This window comes from Pseudopipra pipra, chromosome 10 (genome assembly GCF_036250125.1).
Source record: "Pseudopipra pipra isolate bDixPip1 chromosome 10, bDixPip1.hap1, whole genome shotgun sequence".
NCBI classification, from domain to species: Eukaryota; Metazoa; Chordata; class Aves; order Passeriformes; family Pipridae; genus Pseudopipra; species Pseudopipra pipra.
Genome location: NC_087558.1, coordinates 12,464,510 through 12,485,050, shown reverse-complemented (window position 1 = coordinate 12,485,050; position 20,541 = coordinate 12,464,510). Strand labels below are relative to the sequence as shown.

The 20,541-nt window shown below is 37.8% G+C and overlaps 1 protein-coding gene across 4 annotated transcripts in view; it reads right to left on the bottom strand.

Moving 5' to 3' along the window:
- The window catches only part of OPA1 (OPA1 mitochondrial dynamin like GTPase), a 56,158-nt gene that overhangs the window by 22,975 nt on the left and 12,642 nt on the right, over positions 1-20,541 (bottom strand). For all 4 annotated transcript variants that reach the window (XM_064666267.1, XM_064666269.1, XM_064666268.1 and 1 more), the window contains 19 exons: positions 17,632-17,685; positions 13,314-13,418; positions 12,221-12,307; positions 11,383-11,496; positions 10,982-11,062; positions 10,780-10,854; positions 10,372-10,443; positions 10,119-10,218; positions 9,451-9,581; positions 8,871-8,943; positions 8,707-8,779; positions 7,846-7,961; positions 7,136-7,200; positions 6,636-6,712; positions 3,641-3,806; positions 2,967-3,119; positions 2,241-2,349; positions 1,515-1,594; positions 213-353 (listed from right to left, as the gene is read on the bottom strand). In XM_064666267.1, coding sequence (XP_064522337.1) covers positions 213-353; positions 1,515-1,594; positions 2,241-2,349; positions 2,967-3,119; positions 3,641-3,806; positions 6,636-6,712; positions 7,136-7,200; positions 7,846-7,961; positions 8,707-8,779; positions 8,871-8,943; positions 9,451-9,581; positions 10,119-10,218; positions 10,372-10,443; positions 10,780-10,854; positions 10,982-11,062; positions 11,383-11,496; positions 12,221-12,307; positions 13,314-13,418; positions 17,632-17,685 — 1,872 coding nt within the window. The remainder of the gene's footprint in view (positions 1-212; positions 354-1,514; positions 1,595-2,240; positions 2,350-2,966; positions 3,120-3,640; positions 3,807-6,635; positions 6,713-7,135; positions 7,201-7,845; positions 7,962-8,706; positions 8,780-8,870; positions 8,944-9,450; positions 9,582-10,118; positions 10,219-10,371; positions 10,444-10,779; positions 10,855-10,981; positions 11,063-11,382; positions 11,497-12,220; positions 12,308-13,313; positions 13,419-17,631; positions 17,686-20,541) is intronic.

Sequence of the window (20,541 nt, the reverse complement as noted above, 5' to 3'; positions counted from 1 at the left end):
AACTGACAGATTCCAAAGTGTTGTACTGCATTTGTCTGACAGCCAACAGAAGTCTGTGAATTGCGTGCAAGAATTCATTTAGTAATTCATTTGGAAACATCTGGATTACAAATTCAGTATTCAGAGGGAGTCTCTCTTGTATGCTATCTAGAAAGAACATTCAAGTGTTCACAGGGGGCTTCCATATGTCTTGTTACAAATCTGCATCTTACCAGACAAGGGTCCACTGTTACTCCTCTTGCTTCCAGATTCTTTCTGACAGTCGTCACTTCATCATTTGCCAGATAAGCTGCATGGTCTTCATTGCACTTGATTAACTTCTCGAGTTCATTTTTTGTTTCATTACGAATATTCTAGGATAGGAATGATTAGTTAGAATTAATTATTATAGACTCAGAGATCATCAGCACCTCCTCAATAAACACTCCATTTGCTTAATAAGCCAGAACAGAAAATTCCTCTGATGCTATTAACTATTATATTTAAGTGACTCCAAAGGGTAGCTGTGCAAGGACACTTCAAATATAATATTTTTAAGGGATAATTCACTGTCAATTTTTAATTTTTTTCTTTTCATTATGCACTGAAATTCAGAACAAGAATAGAAGGGTGGGAAAAAAAAATCATAGGTCTTAGCCCCCTTTCCCCTCCATGAATATCCACTAGCAGGGTTCACATTCACATACCACATGTGACACTGATCAGAATTGTACTTTTCGCCTATTAGTTAGCAAGAACTCTCCATGGATTCATACCTTTAAGTTGCTGTTCATGAAATTCAAGTAATATAGGTTGAAGTCGCTACCTTTCCCCTACGCCTAGTTACATACAGCTGACTGTAAAACTCCTTTCTCTGAAACAAATACTTTCTACTGTATTCTTTCAAACTCTACTTGCTTCTTTAAAGTATGACTGAGTTTGAGAAATATCTAGAAAAAGTAATATTAAAAGACAATTGTCTCTGGGCATTGAATGGAAGTTGTTATTTAAATTCAAAAGAAATTTCCAAAAGTTATGAGCAAATGGGAAGAGAGGTTCAGATGAATGTGGCCAATCAGAAGATACAGCTGTGATTAGAATGCTATGATAATGCCATCACATACTAATTAAATCCAAATGGAGCACGATAGGAAACTGCATGTGACTTCTACTTAAAAGGCATGCTTGAAAATTATAGAAGAGAATAGCCCAGTCTCCACCTGCTTTCATTGATTTCTTTCTACTGGAAGAATTTTAATACACAAGTCAGTGGCATAATGGCAAAGATATAATTCAGCTGAAGAATGAAAAACAGTTTACAAACCAATCTGTAGCTACAGTATGGAAAAAAATACGAAATTCTTTGTGGTATTTAAAACAATGAAAAGTAATTCTTTTTTTTTTTTTCAGTCACCTAAAACGTGTGAAGAGGGTTAGTATTTTTTAAAATTCACTCAAAAGTTTTACTCAAAGTAATAATCAAAGTTTTCCAAAAGTAGTGAACTACAAATTCTTTATAATTTATTTCCTTTTACCTGTTCTTTGGTGCGGCCTACCCAGTGTAACCATCTTTTTTTCCAGTCTGGACCCACCATATCTTCAATAACAGATTCAGCTGAAAAAGGAAGCATGATATTAACTATCACACAAAATATACGCAACCACCCAAATGTACAGTTCTAAACTTGGGTACATGAAGAAGAATGGACATTTTATGTCAAACAATGTAAGATATGCCACACTGAGTCGAGTCACGTGTCTTTTACTTGAAGCAACAGTTGACGTATTTTATTAAAATTTAAAAATGACTGCCAACAGGAAGATGCTTCAAAGAAGTATATAAAACCACAACAACCCTCCACTGAGAGAGCCCTCCTGGTTCCAAGTCAGGCTTTAAAAAAAAAAATAAAAAAATCTTACCTTGCTGCAACTTGCATCAAAACTGATTATGCTAGAAACTATAAACAGACCACTTACTTTCCTTGCATTTATTCTGTTCTCCTACATGTGCATTTGTACTATTTTTTGACTTTACAGATCTCCAGTGCTTATCTTTCAGTAGCCTCATTGCAAGAGCAGGAGCACAAGCACTTGAGGCTGTACTTTGCTAAATATTTCTATCAGTATTAGTACCATTTCAAACAGTCCCCACTGTGTCAGTTGTGCTGATACAAAAGCTTGCACTGAAGTGAAGTGAACTAGATGCAGACACTGGGCCAGATTAAAAAGCACAGAAGAGTGGAATACATCACACAACTCACTGTCTTTGAGCCGACTTTGGAGCGTCTCTTCCATAAAATGAATGGCTGCATCCCACTGCTGTTTATCGGATATTGACCGATCTTCTAAGGCATTGTGCTGGATCACTCGCTGCAATACAGAATGGAATTCTAGCATGCAATAAATAATTTACTCAAGATTTAGTAAAAGTAACGTTTCTAGCATTATCTTAATTTTTTAATGTCTGATAAAGCAGCTTGTATTGGGCACATGCGATTTATTTAAGAGACACCATTCAAAGGACTGCCAAAAATATTTTTGTGTGCCTTTAGCTTGACTCTTTTCTACAGCCTAGCACAGATAAAGTAAAAAATACAGGAGAAGATATGAAACCCCTCTGGATTACAGAATCTATAAAGATGGTAAGGAAATGATGTTATTTTATGTGACTACACCAAACAGAACAAATGAGCTGATGCTAAACAATTCCCACCAGGCTGTCCTGCAGCCAGTGGATTATGGATGACTTTTCTGAACCAACCAAAACAGTCTTATTAGATGTTATTTAGGGGGAAACTAATAAAAGATAACAATGAAACGAATTGAGAAAACGTATTAAAAAATTATACAGAAAATGTGAGATGGACACACCTCCCTGTCATTTCAGGATTAAAATAAAAGAATGCAAAAATACTGAATATGCAACTTCAGTAAAGAAATTTCAACAGCACTTAGTCAACAAAGCAAAAAAACCCACTACATTATACCAGGCTATCCTCCGCTCTCTCGTTCCATCTATGCCGTTTAATAGTTTCTTCTTTGACAGCTTGTTTCAGTTTATCAAAGATATCATCATGCTCCTTTCCTTTTTTTTCTGTCATGAAACGGGAAAATTCTTCTTGTAAAGTCTCCCATGCCACCTAGAAAGTTAGCAAACAATTCAGCCTGAAATGGACCATTACACTGTGCACCAGCTGCTAAGTGAACATTTATGACAATTCTTACAAGTATGAAAATTTGGAGACTTTCTGGAAAAAACATGCAAGCATAAGAGTAAGTCACTGACTTGTCCTTTTTCCATTACTAGTAAAGGCAACACTAAACTTGGCTTCACTATATTGTAGCAAGCAGAATTCTGTTAAACTTGCAAAAATCTATTAAATATGAATATACCTACTTGAAGGGTTTAACCTTGTAAAAATAGGGTTTTTTGCTCTGTAGCAGGCAAAATTCACCAGAAGAGCGAAATACAATGTTTCTGCTCTGTATGCTTCTGAACACCAAAATCTTGCCAGTCTTGTCTGACATGTAAGTTGTTTAAAAGAACTGCAGTCAGTCCTTCAAACATCACCTTAACTCTTCTGGAGTTATGCTGTCATTTTAATAAGCTTTGCACAAATTGTAATTTTTTATTTTTTTATTTAAATAACTAAATTCTTACCTCTACTGCTTTATTAGGCAGTTGCTTGTCAGTCCACTGCTTCAGCTTGATGTCCACAGTGGTGTTAAACGTCCCTGAGTTTGTAGTCTGTGCTGCTGGAAGGTATATATTCTCAATCACGTGAGTAGATACCCTTTCCCATAAAGTTTTCTCAAGAATCTCCTCCCTAAAATGAAAGTTGTAACACATGTGATGGTTTCCAAACAAGCAACTAACAGGTATGCATTCAATTTGTTAGAAACACTGAGAAAACAAGACTACAGAACACAGGAAATACTCCTTAACGTCACAACAATTTCAACCAAAATCTGCATGGAACTAAGGACACAAATGCACAATGTTTTCAGCAGCAAAGACAGGTTCAGAATTTGGCCTCTAAGACTCTCACAGTTGCCCCTGCACTGCACAACAGCTCCTTGCAGCCTTTAATTATACCAGGATAACCAGGCAGAGCTGTGTCTGTTTACGTATGGGAGGTGGGGGAACAACATGGGGGCCGATTGCAAAGCATTGACATGATCTGACTACAGTCCATGCTCCCAAAAGAGCATGTGGGTTTTGTTTCTACAGTATTCTGATTTGATTGTAGGAACATGCTGTAGTTTTCCATTTGGGATTTTCATTGATTGCTCCCAGATTTGATAAACGATGAAGCAACGTGACAAGTCCAACCTTTTACCAAAATGTATATTGACATTCATTAAAAAATGAGCTTCATGTCACTATCAAATGAAGCACTAGTGTCCCATTTATCATGCCTTTCATGAAGTAACAGTGGAAACAATCCAACTTCAACCTTTCTAAATTGCAATAAACCTTAGAGTTGCAGTGAGACAACTCAGTTGAGCCAGTGTAACATGTACCCAGTACCCATGGAGTCAGTCACGCTCCTTCTGCTCCTGCCACAGTCTCTAGTACAGGTTGTGGGTTTCCTGCAGGCTAATTTTATGCTTGCTCAGAATGTTAAATCAGCTTAGATCATATGAATGCCAGATTTGGCAGAATGGTGAGAGCTAAGAGATGAAGAAAAAACTGTCCTTTTTTGGTGGTACAAGACTCAGGCCCTTTTCTTCCAAATGGGCTGAAGTTCAGGACACAAGCTTCCTCCCTGATAATGTCCCTACTCTAACTGGGCCATCTATCAACAAAGACTGAAGAATTTCCCATAAATAGCACCTCCCTCCCCCTATATCAACAGTAGCATAATTGAAAATTTCTATTTTGTGCTTAAAACATCCTTCCTTAAGAACTAAACAGTTTGAAGCAGTCCATCTTTCATACCAGTATTAATGGGGAACAAAGTCCCTAATTTTTCAACTGTTGAAAAAGCTGTTCAGCGTATTCAGCGTAGTAGAAGTATTTATACAAAACTGAAAGAAACTCAAGGATTTAAATGTTGAAAAAATTACCTTTAAATAAATATTGCCACCAGCAAAAAAAACGATTAAAAATCTTTTAAAGATCTTTGTTTAAAGTAGGATAATTTAATAGTGTTCAAGCAGAGATCAATTATTGATCATTCTTGATCACCATTAGAAGAACCAGGGATGTGGCAAATTAGTTTCACTTGCATTCACTTGCAGGGTGTGCTGGAACCCATTTGTTATGGATTTTACCACTTAAAATGCACTGCAGGAGAAGTGTACTTCTCTGATTAAGAACAAATGCAATCTCATTCCTTCTTTACTGATTATCAATAAGAACACATTTTTGCTTTGCTTAATCTAATCAAACTTAATTGGAAGGAATGGATATTTTAACAGAATAGAAACACTTGCATTCATCAAATGCATTGCTGTTTTTAGTCTGAATATAATGACATTTTCATAAAAGCATTTTTTTCAGGCCTTAGCTTTGCAGTGGTAATTTATAGCTCATTAAATGTAATAAATCTAGAATCACCACTACACTTTAACTTCCAAAGGAAAAGCACAGAAGCATTCATGTTGTGCACCCACCCAATCCATAACATGAAATGAAGCAGACTAGATGTGGGCCAGAGTTCTTCAGCATCTATTACACAGCCCACAACAGCAAACACTAAAACAACAACCTGCATTACATTTGGACTAGAACAATATTTCAGACTAACACACTGCATACAAGTCTTTCTCTGAACACAGCCACATACCCAGCATTATTCTAATGTTATTTAGAGTCAGACAGTTTATCTCGTTTTTTAACCTTTGACCAAGTTACAGTTCAGTTCAGGTCACTGAACATAAAGGCATTAAAGAAATCTTTTTTTTATTGTTCTCAGTTGTGATACAGGCTGTCAAAGAAACCCTCTATGTTGGCTACTCTCAGCCTACATGTACAGTGGCTTTACTATGCAGTGATGGTACACGATTTAAGTGCTTAGGCTGAGTTCTCTCTCTCACACCTGTGCTGCCTTACAGAGAAGTAGGTCAGCGTAGTACAGTGCCAGTGATTGAGGCTACCAATGAGATCCACATGTAGGATAGAACTCTCAAACATCCAGATTAGCTCTTTTTACAGCCAGGAATTACACATTCTTTCAATTTCCAAATCTCTGATACCCCGATTTCCAACATCAAATACACTATTTTGAAACACACAGTGACAATCCCCAAACATCAAGAGGAATTACTCATTCATACTTCAAATGAACACCTGAAAACTTATTTATTATGACTGTTCCTTTGCATTTTTGAGGAATATCTATTGTTCATTCCACTGTATAAAAACAGAAGTACAAACTGATATCATATAACTTTTGTGGAGGGGACTTTTGTGGAGGGGTTATACAAGTATTTCCCGATTCAGAATAACAAACAAACATAGACAACTGTCACAGGGACAAAGGACATGATAATACATTGTCCAAGAAAACCAGTTTCTTACTTCTATTTGAGAATTTTGTTTACTAGGACTCTTTATTTTAAAGGCAAACTTCTGATAGTTAACAAAACAACAACAAAAACAAACAACAACAAAAAAAAAAACAATGGAAAAAAGAAAAAAATTACCATACCAGTGCTTTGGTGTGACCTGAGTCAAGCTTATGACTTCATCGAGAATCTCATTCTTTGCTTTTTCAAACAATTCATTCTATGCAAAAGGAAACAATAAGATTAAGTATAGTTTGATCATGTTTCTATACAAAAAGTAAAAAAAAAAACCCGAAATCTTTTTCTTACAGCCTTTAAACCTCAAATGACACCTCCTGGTCATGTTCTGTCATGATCACAAAGAAACACTGACCTATTCCTGGTGGCAAGTTAGGTCAGATAACTGTATACTAGAAGAATGAAGGACTTAAGTATTGAAGTATCACAATGTTGAAGAACAGTATTTCATAAAACAGAGCTCAGTATTTCCCTCCTCTAGAATAATATACACCGTCCTCACACTTTAAATGTCAGTACTTTATGTTAACTTTAACAAATCTTTACAAATGAGATTAAATGGCATAAATTTTAATTCATGGTCTTCAACCCTTTGTAGCACAGCAGTTAAAGCAGTTAAATTTACCCTGTCCAGCTCTCGCAATCGGGGGTAATTGTTCTTCCATTCAGTCTCGAGATTGAAACGTGTGGCTGCAAAAATCAGAAACAAGGCCTTAATTTTTTTAATTGTCTATATGAACTTCATCATTACCTTAAAAGTTTAGCAGCTCCTAGAATTGCCACAAATTTTGATTATAATAAAATTATAACAAAAGACACATGTTAAGTGTGTCTGCGAAGCAGAATTTTTGCCTGTCTATGCCCAAATATTCTGTCTGTAATTCACAGAATCCATGCATTAAAAAAACATAGTGAAAAGAGTCATTCAACTTCCAGCTCTGCACAAGTCAGTGCTGCCCAGACCTTTGTGTAGAAAGCCATTTTAAACAACATCTGAATCCAGTGGAAGAACTGTGTTTTGCTCATGAAAAAAACCCAAACCCCAAAAACCCCTTGATTTTTCTCTTCATACTTATTTGCTCCTTTGGTTTTTAGAGCAAGTGGGTACTTCATACCATGAATTACTTTTTTGGGTCTTTTTATAAAGATTTACAGGGGTGATCATCAATTAAGAAGAAATATTGACCATATAAAACACATAAAACATAATTGCCCAAGCATGTTAGCAAAAGTCAGTCCTTATATGTTACAGTCCTTATATGTCCTTATATGTGGAAGAACTACCTGTTTAACAGCAAGTTGCTATTTCACTTGTTTTTTTGAAAAGATGTTTACCTTTAAAAGCATCTGCTTGCTGCTCCACAGACTCTCTCACCATTTTCCAAAAGCAGTCTGACACAGCAAGACTTAAGTTCTTTGTTGTTACTTGATGTGCTTTCAGCATAGATGTCCTGTAAAGAAAGACAGCTAGAGGAGATTTGATGCTTACCAACGCTTTCCAGCCCAGAATGTCTCCTCCCAAGAATAAAGCTTTGCTTTTTATAGCAGAAAATAACATGTAAATGTGCATTTAAACCAAATTCCAGTATCTTCCTCCAAAATATGCAATGTATATAATCACCAAAGCAGGGGGGAAAGCCCCAAAACAAAGCAAACAAACAAAAACCCCTCACCACAAATAATTTTTTATTCTAGAGGCTGCAGTGCAGGTACTCAGTCCCAAAGACCACGTAGGGAATCTTCCTGACAAATACCAGCCTGTGAAATCAAAACTCTGCTCTATCAACTTCCCACCAGGTTACCCTCTGAATACTACATTGTCACATTAAGATAAGAGATATTCAGAGGCACCACAAGTCATAGTCGGGCTGGGTTCCCTCCTCCCTGCTGTATTAAGTGCCTGGACACAGGCTGGAACTTAGTTTCTGTAGAGCCAATGGAGAGACACAGAAAAACCTCGGAAGAGAGGCCCAGAACTCCAGCGGAATCAAGTGCTGCCTGTCTGTCTCCACTGTCTCCAAGTTGTCTTCGGAAAACAGGACAACTTGGTCACCTCAACATTGTACTTAATTTAAGCAGACTAAATCTCAAATAGTGTTTCCACATTGCAATCCTTTTAAGTTCAATAAGAAAAACTGATGCTAGGATTTACCAACACAGGCTCATTTTAGTAAAAAGAATAAAATAGCAACATACTTTAATAGCTTTGAATTTTGAAAAAATTCCTCTTCATATTCTTTAATAGATTCAATGCTTTCACTGCTGTTTCCTAGAGAAAGAAAAGATTGCTGCAACAGTTCCATCTTGACAGTTTTCTCTGCTACCAAGGACAAAATAAGCAGAGCTAGAGCTCTCTTTACCTTTTCCAGTAACAACTGCAAAATAACCCAAAGCTTTCATTGGGAAGAGTTTGCCTTCAATGATTTGCTGGATCTATGAAAATAAAGGATTAAAAAGCCATGGTTAACTTTGCACAGAGACATCCTTTCCTTCATTTCCTTTGGCACAATTTTAAAGCCAGATCTGGTTACATCTCTGCATAAAGTACTGCAGGATGCAGTTTGTCATGGGACTATGAGTTCTACTGATATTTAAAACAAACAAAAAAATAAAGGCATAAAACAAATACGACATAACACAGCAAACACAAAATACAGCAAAAATGCCTATTTGGGAAATGGAACTTGTTCAGGTCACCTTCTTGAAACAAATCAGTATTGTAGCAAGCTGAGACTGCAGTCGCACAGCTGATCACTAAAAGCAAGGCCTGAGAGATTAAAACAACAACCATCAAAAAAAAAAATCATACTGAATACAGAAATAAGCACTCAAAACCATCTAGAACAGGTAGATGAGGTCCAATGTTTACAACAGCGTCTCAAGTATTTTACCATGTGTGACTTTAGCCATCACAATGTGATAAAAACAGTTTCAACTCACCCTGTTTGGGCTAGCCACGTTTTTCTCTGCAAGATCAACCTTTGTCAACACAAAAATTGTCCTTTTTCCTTGGGGATCCATTTGGCTGACTAAGTCTGTGACAATGCTGCGTTCTGCATCCACCGACCCATCTAAAATACATACGAAGTTGTGTTTCAGGACGATGTAATCTAACACACTGAAGACACGGTAGGTGTTAAGTTTCATGTGACAACTTAAAACCAGCAAAATTAGATCCGTTTTTGGGTACACAGAGTGACAATTTGCATCATAAAAAACTAGTTTGTTCTATTTAAGTTTAGAACAATACCAGCTTGCTCAAAATATTCAACTCCATTATTGTATGCTGCCTCCAAAAATACTTTTGAAGAAATCTTGAATATTATCACCACCATTTTTCCTTAATGATTAAAAACTCTTATCAAAAAGTTGCTTTTTGCCACAAATTCTGCACAGATTGCCTTAATTTATAAACAGACATTCCACAGCATTCTGTTTTATACACCATACAAATCAGCACAAAAGGTAATTTAATACAATCAGGGTAGATCCCAGAATAACATAAGAACCATCATGGTTAGGCTTCGCAAACTAAGATTAAGGCACATAAGAACCACGATTAAAACAAAATGTCCTGCCAGTTGGATAACTATCTAGACTCTGATTACCTTGAATACAGAGGATGATGGCATTAGGATTCTGCATGTAGGCCTTGCTGATGCTAAAGATAGTTTCCTTTGTATCTGGAGCCATACCTGATGTCACAGTCTTTGATATGTATATGGAAATATATATTTAAAGGAAAGAAAAAAGAAAACAAAGATGTTAAAAAAAAACTCCAACAGCTAATGTTCTCACCAATAACACTACCTCAGTTTCATGTGTTAATTTAAATAATTTTTTTATTTATTCCATACTTACACTAATGACTCCAGGTAAATCAACCAATACCATTCTCTGTAAACCAGGACCTTTCACACTTAAGGAGATGGTCTGTGAGGTAAAATTGAAATTCAAGATTTATACACACACCTACTTTGCATGTCGTTGCATACACAAACACACACATATAAAACTATATAAATGCATATTTACACACATATGCTTTAATCAGTAACAACCTGTAAATTTTAAATAGGAAGTACAACTTTAAATGCAAGTAACTGTTATATAAAACTGATTTTAACAGTTTAACAGTCCAAATACACTTTGCAAGTGCAAACTATTAAGTATACACTAACTAGATTCACTACAGTATCCTAGTTGAAGGGTACTTACAAAAGATATACATGTACAGACATTTGCCATTAAATATTTGAGAAGTCTTACCTCAGTGCTAACAGTGCACCCTTCTTTCACACTATTTCTCATTCTGATTTCTATTTCATTTCTCAAAGCTGCAAGCTGTTACAAGAAAAGCAAAATATCAAATTTCACTCCAATTAAACAGGGGCTTACAGATCACAAAGACACAATTTTTTTCAGAGTTAATAAAAGTCACACTGACTTCCAGTCACTTCTTTATACTTACATCCTCCTCTTTGGTCAGATCAAACTCCCGAGAGCTGTCTTTGAATAAAGCCACATGGTGGGGACCTTCACTAAGGGTTACCTAAATGGTAAAAGCCCAATGAGAAAGCACAGCAAATCTAACACAGAGAAACGTGAGAAGTATGTGCACTTCCCACTGTAGAAATACAACTATACATAATGCTTATTTAGCAAAGAATTACTTGATGGTAGGCATTACTACTTTACAGACAGTATACATGGATTATATATTGGCCTGTAGAGGTTTTATCATTGGCTGAAACAACCCTCTTGCTTAGAGGCCATTTTATAAACGTATGTTTACATATACTTCAATTAATGGCATGATCAGAGAGAGAATAATACAGCAAATGCTGATTCAGAGATTTGGATGCTTCTTACCTTAACAGGGGAGCGTGTCATCATCTCCCCAGACCCTCGGGGGAATATGCGGGCTTGGGCAATCATTTCTAACACGCTGGTTTTTCCTGCACTTTGATCTCCAACCACCACCACCTTAAGTGAAAGTTTAAACAGCTGTTGGCTTTCAGCAGGACATTCTGAAAGCTTAGACAGGCTGACTAGAAATACATGAATCTGTCTCAAGAGCAGGTGTATTCTGTTTGATAATAAATGCATTAGTTTAAAAATGGAATCTGTGAAGAAGTACTAAGTTGTAGTCACGCAAAAAAACTGACTTAAGACAGTACAGTCCACAAAGCTCCACCTAATGAAGAGAGGAAGGACTTGCTGCTCTCGTGGCAGGCAGCTCTTCTCTTCTTATACAAGATCCTTTCAGCCAGCAAAACACTACACATCTAATAGATGCTTATCCTGAAGCTGAATTCTGAAGTAGTTGCTGTCATTTCCCCGTTGCAGTGGTTTCCTATAGAAGCTACCAGTGCTACAGGTGGTTGTGCAAGCAGGAAGCACTCCTGGCTGTCCCCTACATCAGCAGTCAGGCCAGTCAAACCCCTTCCCACAGCCCCCTCCAAAATCAGCACTGCTGCAGGGAGACAGCCAGGACACCTTACCCTCTGAGCTCCACTCACACACACTGGCAAACAACAGCCATTTTACAAAGCCAAGGAGGATGGGGCACCTTGACTGAAACCATTCAAAATTAAAAGCTGAGCACAGCAGCAGTATCTGAATTTAGACAGAGAATATAATTAAATGCTTTATTCAATTATAAGACTGGTGTTCCATTAAAAAATCACTGAATTTGTTATGTACTTACTCTAGGTAGGTGATCTTGAGTGTTATAACTGGCATCATAATCAGACAGTATGTCAAGTACTTCAGAATACATATCAATCAAGGATTTCTGCAAAAAAGAAGTACAGAAAGAAAACACAGCCAATTAAGACAACAAAGACTGAGTTTCAGACTACTTCATCTGTAAACTCACGTGTAAAAATGCTTTTATTCTCTCTCGATGGTTTGAATTCTCAACTGTCTACACTGCAGCTCAGATCTTTGTTTCATGAAGTACAATACCAAGTAAAGTCACTCCTTGCCTCCTGTGGATGAAAATACTACAGCATTTTGCTGAAGGAGGAAAATGAGAGCTCTTACTTATACACAGCATAAGAGAACAACAGAGCTCAAAATTCAGTTTCCAAGTTAAGAAGCTGAACTGAGTTCCTTCCATTAAACATTGACTTACATCTTTAGTTTGATGAACAATAAGCATTAACAAAGGTATAGAGTTATCAGTCTCATTCTGTACAAATAAGAACTCTTTATCTTCCAGTTCTCAGAGGAAAGAGCAAGATCAATATTGGTCAGTGAATGATGCAGAGAGAGGTAGAAAACATCCATTTTTAGAATGCTCAGCATGTTGGCAGGCAAAAGCAAAAGCATACTTAGTTCAGTCTCCCTGGATTTATACAGAGCCATTAAATGATGTTTCCTGACCCCATAACTTATTCCTACCAAACTCAGTAAGAGCCATGACACAGCATAAAGGTATCAGACTGTGTGTGTAAGAAGGTAAGGTGTAAGAAGACCTGGAAGCAAGATTATTAGAAAATACAGTGAGGCTAAATCAAATAAGCCAATCCCATTTCCCAATCACTTGGGTAGGTTATTTAGTTAGATGTGGTAACCCCTTTGTGCTCTTCAACTGAAGCCATTTCCAAAAGCTATGTACTCAAAAAAAAAAAAGGGACGGGATGTATAACAGCCAGGATGAGTCAAAAAACTAGCAGAAGTATCTTAAAACTAATGTTAAAAGTTCATATATGAATTAAAAAATGGAACAGCATCATGGAAATAGTGGAAAATGTGGGATAATTACATTTCTATGTGGTTTTGTAGCACATAAATACCTTTAACTTCCTCTGATGAATTCCCTTGTCATCTCTTTGCAGTACCAATTTTCTTAATTCTTTGTTCTCCTTCTCTAGTCGCTCAAGCATTCTTTGGTATTTGAGCTATAAAACAGAAGGACAAATATACTTGTGTAATTATGGAAATAGTACACTCACATATGCAAAGTTTTACCTATGGAAAATGTATAATCCCTCAGGCAAGTCCTTCAAAAATATGGAAACCTTTGTGTAGAGAATTGGTTGGAAATGCGAGGACATATGAACATGGCTAAGGCTATGGATGAGCTGCTAAAGTATAAGACGCAGTCTGACTAGGCCCATGAGAAAGTGTGAGATAGCAGGGCCGTGAGAAAGCAGCAGCGTCCTTGGGTATTCTAAATTGGGCTGAAAAACAGGAGCTAGGCATTACCAAAACAGAGACACTTAACGAGCCACCTGTGTAAACAATGAAAGACAGTTAAGATGATATCACCACCTAACTGAGCACCAATAATGAGCCTAATTTCTGTAATATTCATGAACCTATTATAGAGTGTATATTAAGCTGTTGTCAATCTACAATAAACGAAGTTCCTGGATTCTCACATTGAGGTGTCTAGAGCTTTCCGTCGCGACAAAATGGCGCCCGAACAGGGACCAAAGAGGGGTCCCTAGGGGATCAAGTCGGATCTCCTGGGTCGGAGTCAAGTCGGACTCGGAGTCAAGTCGGACTCCCGAGAGCCAAGTCGGGTTCTCGCAGCCACGGTCGGACGTAGGAGTTTTGGTCGGTCTTGCCGTGCAGCACAAGAAGGCGAAAGGGCTGGAAGCAAAAGAGCTCAAAGTTCCGTGCTTCCAGGGACCGGCGCCCAGGACGACTCCTGAAGAAGGAGGCCCGCCGACCAAGCCGCAAAGTCTCGTGGAAAGGGCTGCACAAAGCGTGGTAACACGTTTTTTAGGTAATTGAGGGACAGGCGGCACTATCATTGCTCCAATGCTTTCTGTGAAAGCGGGGAGTTAAGACGACCTGGCTTTGCGGCAGATGCTGCTTTCATGTAAGGGCCAGGGATATGAAGCGAACACTGTAACTGCCTTTACTATCTCTACTTGGAAAGAACTTAGTGATAAACTCTTTACTGCTGCCTATAAGGGAGAAAAAGTTGCTGCTTCCCTCCTTACAATTTGGCGATTGCTATCTGGAACAGTAAAAGGCATTAAAGCACAGTCTGAGGACATTAGGATGCTACTGGATACCATCATACGGAGAAATCGTGTAAAAAGGGAGTCGAGCGGAGTTGAAGGGAGCCGGAGCGGGACCAGAGATCACGGAACGGGGCCGGAGACAACGGAGCGGCCCTACCAACATGAACGCGGTGCTAGCACCTCGGCAGTGCGTATCCAGGACGATCGGAGACGACGGCTGCAGTGTGAAAGTACTGCTAACAGACCAGAGATGAACTTTACGAACACTATGACTGAGTTCCACCTTAAGACATTTCCAGCTTTTCATATGAACTGTGCAGCGGGACTGCGCTGCGCATTTGTGGCTGTGTTCACGGCGCTGTGTGCTTATGCCACCGTGTTGAGTGAACCCGTGCCGGCGCCGGGTCTGTCCGCCTGTGCCGGGTGCCTACGGGGCGGCGCCGAGCAGCGGGGCAGTGGCGGTGGTCTCGCCGCCTGCGCGGCCCCGGCTCGGAGCGGTGCATGGCCCCGGCTCGGAGCGGTGCGCCCGCGTGCGTGCACGCCGGCGGCCCCGGGCGCGGCGGGCGGCGGGGGGGCTCTGTTTCCCCCGCACTGCTGACAGCCATGGTCCCGGGGGGTGTGCGTTCCCCTTCCCTTCTTTGCAGCGAGTGGTTTTTCCCTGGTGTTGCTCCTCTTCCTAGAGTTAATGACGGTAGCAAAAACATTGGGGGGTGCAGTCGGGGGAGGGGGAAAGCTGTTTCTCTTTTTCCCCGTTACACCAATCACCCCTTCTCTGAAACGTGCCTGTTTGCAGCTGTTCTCTCCCTCTCCTATGTTTTTGTCTTTTCTTAAGCAGACCCTGTGATTAAGTTCCTTCTGCTGATCTCTCTGGGTGAGCCCAGCCCCTCCTTCCCCTCCTTCGTCCTTCGGCAATGAGGAGCGTGGGGGGAGGCAAAGACGGTAAAACACGGAAAAAGGGGAAAAGAGAAAAAACAACTTAAAATTAACAATATCCCAACTTATAAATCAAATAAGATTGCATTGTTTTTACAGCAATAGGTGTTAAGCATGCAGTGTGCTCATGGCATTCTCAAATGTTTTCTTCAAAAACAGAAGGGGAGACTGACGAAAAATCCTTTGAAGTAAGATTAGAAATAACGCGACATCCGTGCTTAGCTTTTGCATATTGCAGAAGGTTGTTAAGAATTTCCTATAGTTTGCCATTTTGCTTCTCTTACATGAAATTTGGCTGTTTTCCCCAGGGGCAGGGTGCAGGTAGAAGATTTGGAGACGGAACGATGAGACAGAAGGGGATATAGTCTTGCCCCCTGCAAAAGTAGCTTTATTACCTTTATGATAAAATAGCATTGCTCTATAAGAAGGGTTGAAGATTTCCAAGATAATATTCTGTTCTTTCTTGCTGTATTTGTCTTTTACATGGAGAGTTATGCAGGATTTGCAGATTGCTGATGGCGGCTATGCCATAAATTTCCTTTGAATTATGAAACTGACAAGAAGTGCACAGCCAATGACCACTTGAAAATGTGTGTGTGATTGAGGAGCGTGTCTGAGGTGGCCACCTGAATGTTGTGTGAAAGAAAAAAGCTACATGAATGTGTGAATGTGTAAACTTAAAAATACTTTCTACCGGTGTCAAGATTTTAGAGATGTGTAACGTGATTCTGTTGAACCATAGTGATTCCTTCTTCTGAATGGGCTCTAAGTTATATTAAGGAAGGCCTACGATAGATATTGACAGTTATTGTAATCTTAGTAATAGCTCGTGTTGCCTTTTCTTGTATTACTAGACGTGTAAATACTACGACAAAGAAAGCATTGTTGGCACAAAATAAAAACGGGGGAATTGTAGAGAATTGGTTGGAAATGCGAGGACATATGAACATGGCTAAGGCTATGGATGAGCTGCTAAAGTATAAGACGCAGTCTGACTAGGCCCATGAGAAAGTGTGAGATAGCAGGGCCGTGAGAAAGCAGCAGCGTCCTTGGGTATTCTAAATTGGGCTGAAAAACAGGAGCTAGGCATTACCAAAACAGAGACACTTAACGAGCCACCTGTGTAAACAATGAAAGACAGTTAAGATGATATCACCACCTAACTGAGCACCAATAATGAGCCTAATTTCTGTAATATTCATGAACCTATTATAGAGTGTATATTAAGCTGTTGTCAATCTACAATAAACGAAGTTCCTGGATTCTCACATTGAGGTGTCTAGAGCTTTCCGTCGCGACACCTTTGTGATCATTAGCTCTTAAAAATACAAGGTCATCAAGCAAAGACCATTAGAATTTTTTTTTGCAATGCAACTCCTTTGCTTCCAAAGTCCTAATAAGACCACACATAAATCAATCTTTAGGCATCTTAAGCATCATTTTCAAAGCAGCTGTGCTTATGGAATCAGACAGAAATCAGTGTCAGTGGGAACTGGCCATTTAACCAAAAAGGTCACAAGGCTTAAATGTGAATCAGCACACAACCTCAGCTCAAGACACAACTATACCAGCTCAGTCCTGTTTAGGAGATTATCATAGTACTCTGAAGATTATATATTTTTTTTCTTTTTTGGTATCTACTCTGAAAACCATTTTCTATGATGTAGTAATGCGTTGGGCCTGAGTATATTTTTAAGAACAAAAGAAATTTCAAGCTGTTAGTAAAAACATGTAAATAATAAATGCATGCAAAACTAGCAAATATATGAGGAGGCTACAAAAACCCGTCTCAAAACAATGTGGCTGAGCCAAAAAGACAATCAATTTAGAAGTGAATAGATAAAAGATTAAGTACATTAACTTTAGAAAAGTGAGCAAGCAAACCAAAATACTGATAAATATGATTAACATGCATCAGCCCTGAAAAAATCTAGCTTAAAAATAACTAGTTCTGCCTTGCTAATCAAGTAGATTAAAACTTTGTTGGAATGAGGTCTTGTATTCTCTAAGTCATTGTCAGAGAAAGAACAGACTAGGTTGATCTTTGGTCTGTGCCAACACACAGAACTCTGTATTGATAAACTCAGACTGAAAAAAGCACTGCAGTTTAACCAAAAGTATTTCAGGGGTGCTTTTGTCTAGTAAATCTGAGTCTGCTGCACATAAATCACTACTTAAGACATCAGTAACTCAGAAAAGTCACCTGAGTGCGTAAAAGTTCTTCTTGAAGTTGATCAATCTTCTCTTTGTCAGAAACCTACAAAGAAAAATAATCATGGCTACTATCACTTGTTTAGTTCAACCACTGCAAATAACCAAACCACAAACCGAAAGCTTCGCTCCACATAAGAAAACTGACTTAACATGCATTTTAAAGCAAGTAAAATTCTTCAATTAGCATTTGAGATTTAAGGCTGATGGAAACCTCCACCTGCTACAGGAGATTCACATCAAAGAACTGTCTGAATTTCAGTACATGCAAATGCAAAAAATAATCCTTCAAGGCTTAACACTAGGAAAGTGGGCTTAGGAAAAAGCAACTTTATACAGTGCTGAGGGAGTTTTTGGGCCAGTGAACTAAATGTAAGTTTTGTGGTCAAATTCTCAGGATCTCGGTATGTTAATCCTCTGAATTAGCACAATGTTAATGGGATAAAATCACTAGACACCTGATTGCTACAGAAACTACTTTCAAGTGAGCATTCACCAATTCTGAATATTCACGAGGATTCTTATTTCATACTTGTTTGTCAGAATTATAAATCTAAACAAGCCGCACAACTTCGTAAATGTTAGTTAGGACAGTCTTGAAGGGTTATTTCAAAATTACTTAAAATACATTAAAACTGGAAAAATTAAGATATTATAGTACAAGATATTTTGAAGTTCAAGGCATTAATGTAATAAGATCAGGCACTAAGAACCATTTTTAGACAAATATTCATAAAATATGCTCATCAAGACGTAATAAACAGTTGTTTAAAACAATCCCCTTTTAATAACACACAGACAAAAGTATAAATGGTGCAATACAAATTGCTATGATGTAAATATTTACAAACAGCATAAAATTCAATAGTTGACAGATGAAATATTCAATTTAGAAAAAATTGTAATCTAAACAATTACTGGAAGCTTTAATATTTAAATAAACTTTATGTAATAAAGCTCATGTGACATTTACAACTCAAGGCAGCTTCAGAAGAGCATACTATCTACTATGCAGAAGACAGCTGTCATTTAGACATAAATTAATTCTGTTACTATAATTTCACAACAGTTGGTACAGATTAAACAAGACAAAAATCCACAATTATTCATAGTGATCAATATTATTTAGCTATTAAGACTGTAATGTACAGAATTCTGTCTGCACTTTATAGAAAGAAATCCAAGCTGACACTTCCATCTTTGTCCAATTATTTTCTTGGTTGAGTAACAGCAAAGAGGAAGTGCTGTCAATTAGCTTTTCATTTCTGTTAATTAGTTCAGTGGTAGCAAAAGCACATCAGAAACAGGGTTAGTTTAGCAGAGAGGACTTGATGGTGCAGCCACAAGGTGGTATATGTAAATAAATATTTACATATGTAAATATGTATATGTAAATAAATATTTACATATACACACACTTTCAACACCTCAGAGACATAAGGGGAAAATAAAGGTAGGATGGCAAAAGAGAATGGTGTGGAGAGTCATAAGAAACAAGAAAATCAAGGAAAGAAAAGGAAAACAAAGTGTTTCCATGTGGTACAGACTTTCAAAACAGTCAATATTTTCCTGTTCTCTGCTTTTAAGCAAGCTGTTCTCAAAGGACTTGTGATGCACCTCTGAAACCCATCCCTACTGACACCTCTGACCACACGAGTAGTGTCTCTATGGGCTGTGTGCTTACGTTCAACACAGTGAGTCAAAATATTGCACACAGCACACAAGTTGCAAGATATGAAGCAAAGAATTATCTGGCATAAAGAGCTGTGAGAAAACTGGAGAGCCATTTTTAATCAAGGATTCCTCCACACAGATGCAGATACCTGTTTACTAAGATTACCGAAAGCTCCTCAAATATTTTGCAGAGCTGTTGCTTTCCAACAATATTTGCTACATATTGTACAAAATAATGACATGCCTCTGAAAATCCAGTACCTTCAAAACCACAGTTACTGCTCTTGTATATTCTCTAACATTACTACAAATAATTTTCAATTGATCATCTACAAAACTACAATGATTTCCACATAAATGAAACTATCAAGGTCCAGACCAAATGCATTAAAGCAGCCATGCACAGTGCAGCTCTGTAAACTCAAAAATTATACTGCTAAATATTTATGATAAGGCTGCTTGTTTCCAACAGGAAACAATCAACTTTTTGGTTATAGTATTCTCTCTTGAGTGTGAGATGGTTCTTACTATTATTTAATTTACAACTGTGATAGATCTAATACTGAGTGATTAAATTAAAATGGAAAAATGTGCAAGAAAATCGGCCAACAAAACTTCTCTAATAGAGAGGCAAGGAAGCCAACTCAGTTAAAAAATAAACAACATTAGTTTACATATTTTCAAAAGGACCTATGATGGTTTATTTCCATGACAGGAATAATTTATTCTTCTAAAGGAGAATCTGGATCAATAATTAGGATCTTTGAGTCCTATCACCGTATTAAGATATTAAAGAAAATAGTCTAATATCTCTTTTAATTTGATGCAAGCCAAAAGATTAGTGTGACAAAGACACATTCCTTGTCATAAGGTATGTATGCCAAATGGGAGACTTGAATGCTAAATTAAAACCTTTTATATGCAAAGGTAGGTAGACCTTCAACACTCAGAAGACACAAAGTACCTTCCACAGAGGGCAGGATAATATTTCCAAAGATAATCCTTGAAGTTGCTTCACAGCTTGGGAATTGTGGAATTAGTTGCAACAAAGTACTAACAAAGTAGAATATCAATCAGAAACAAATGCAATATCAAGCTCATTTTTCCTTCCTGATTGTGTTTATTAGGTTGATAAATTTTTATATATCAAATATTGTACTGCCTTTCCAGCAATTTTTACAATTCATACATTTTATTATAAACTTCAAGCTACCATTCCATACTCCAG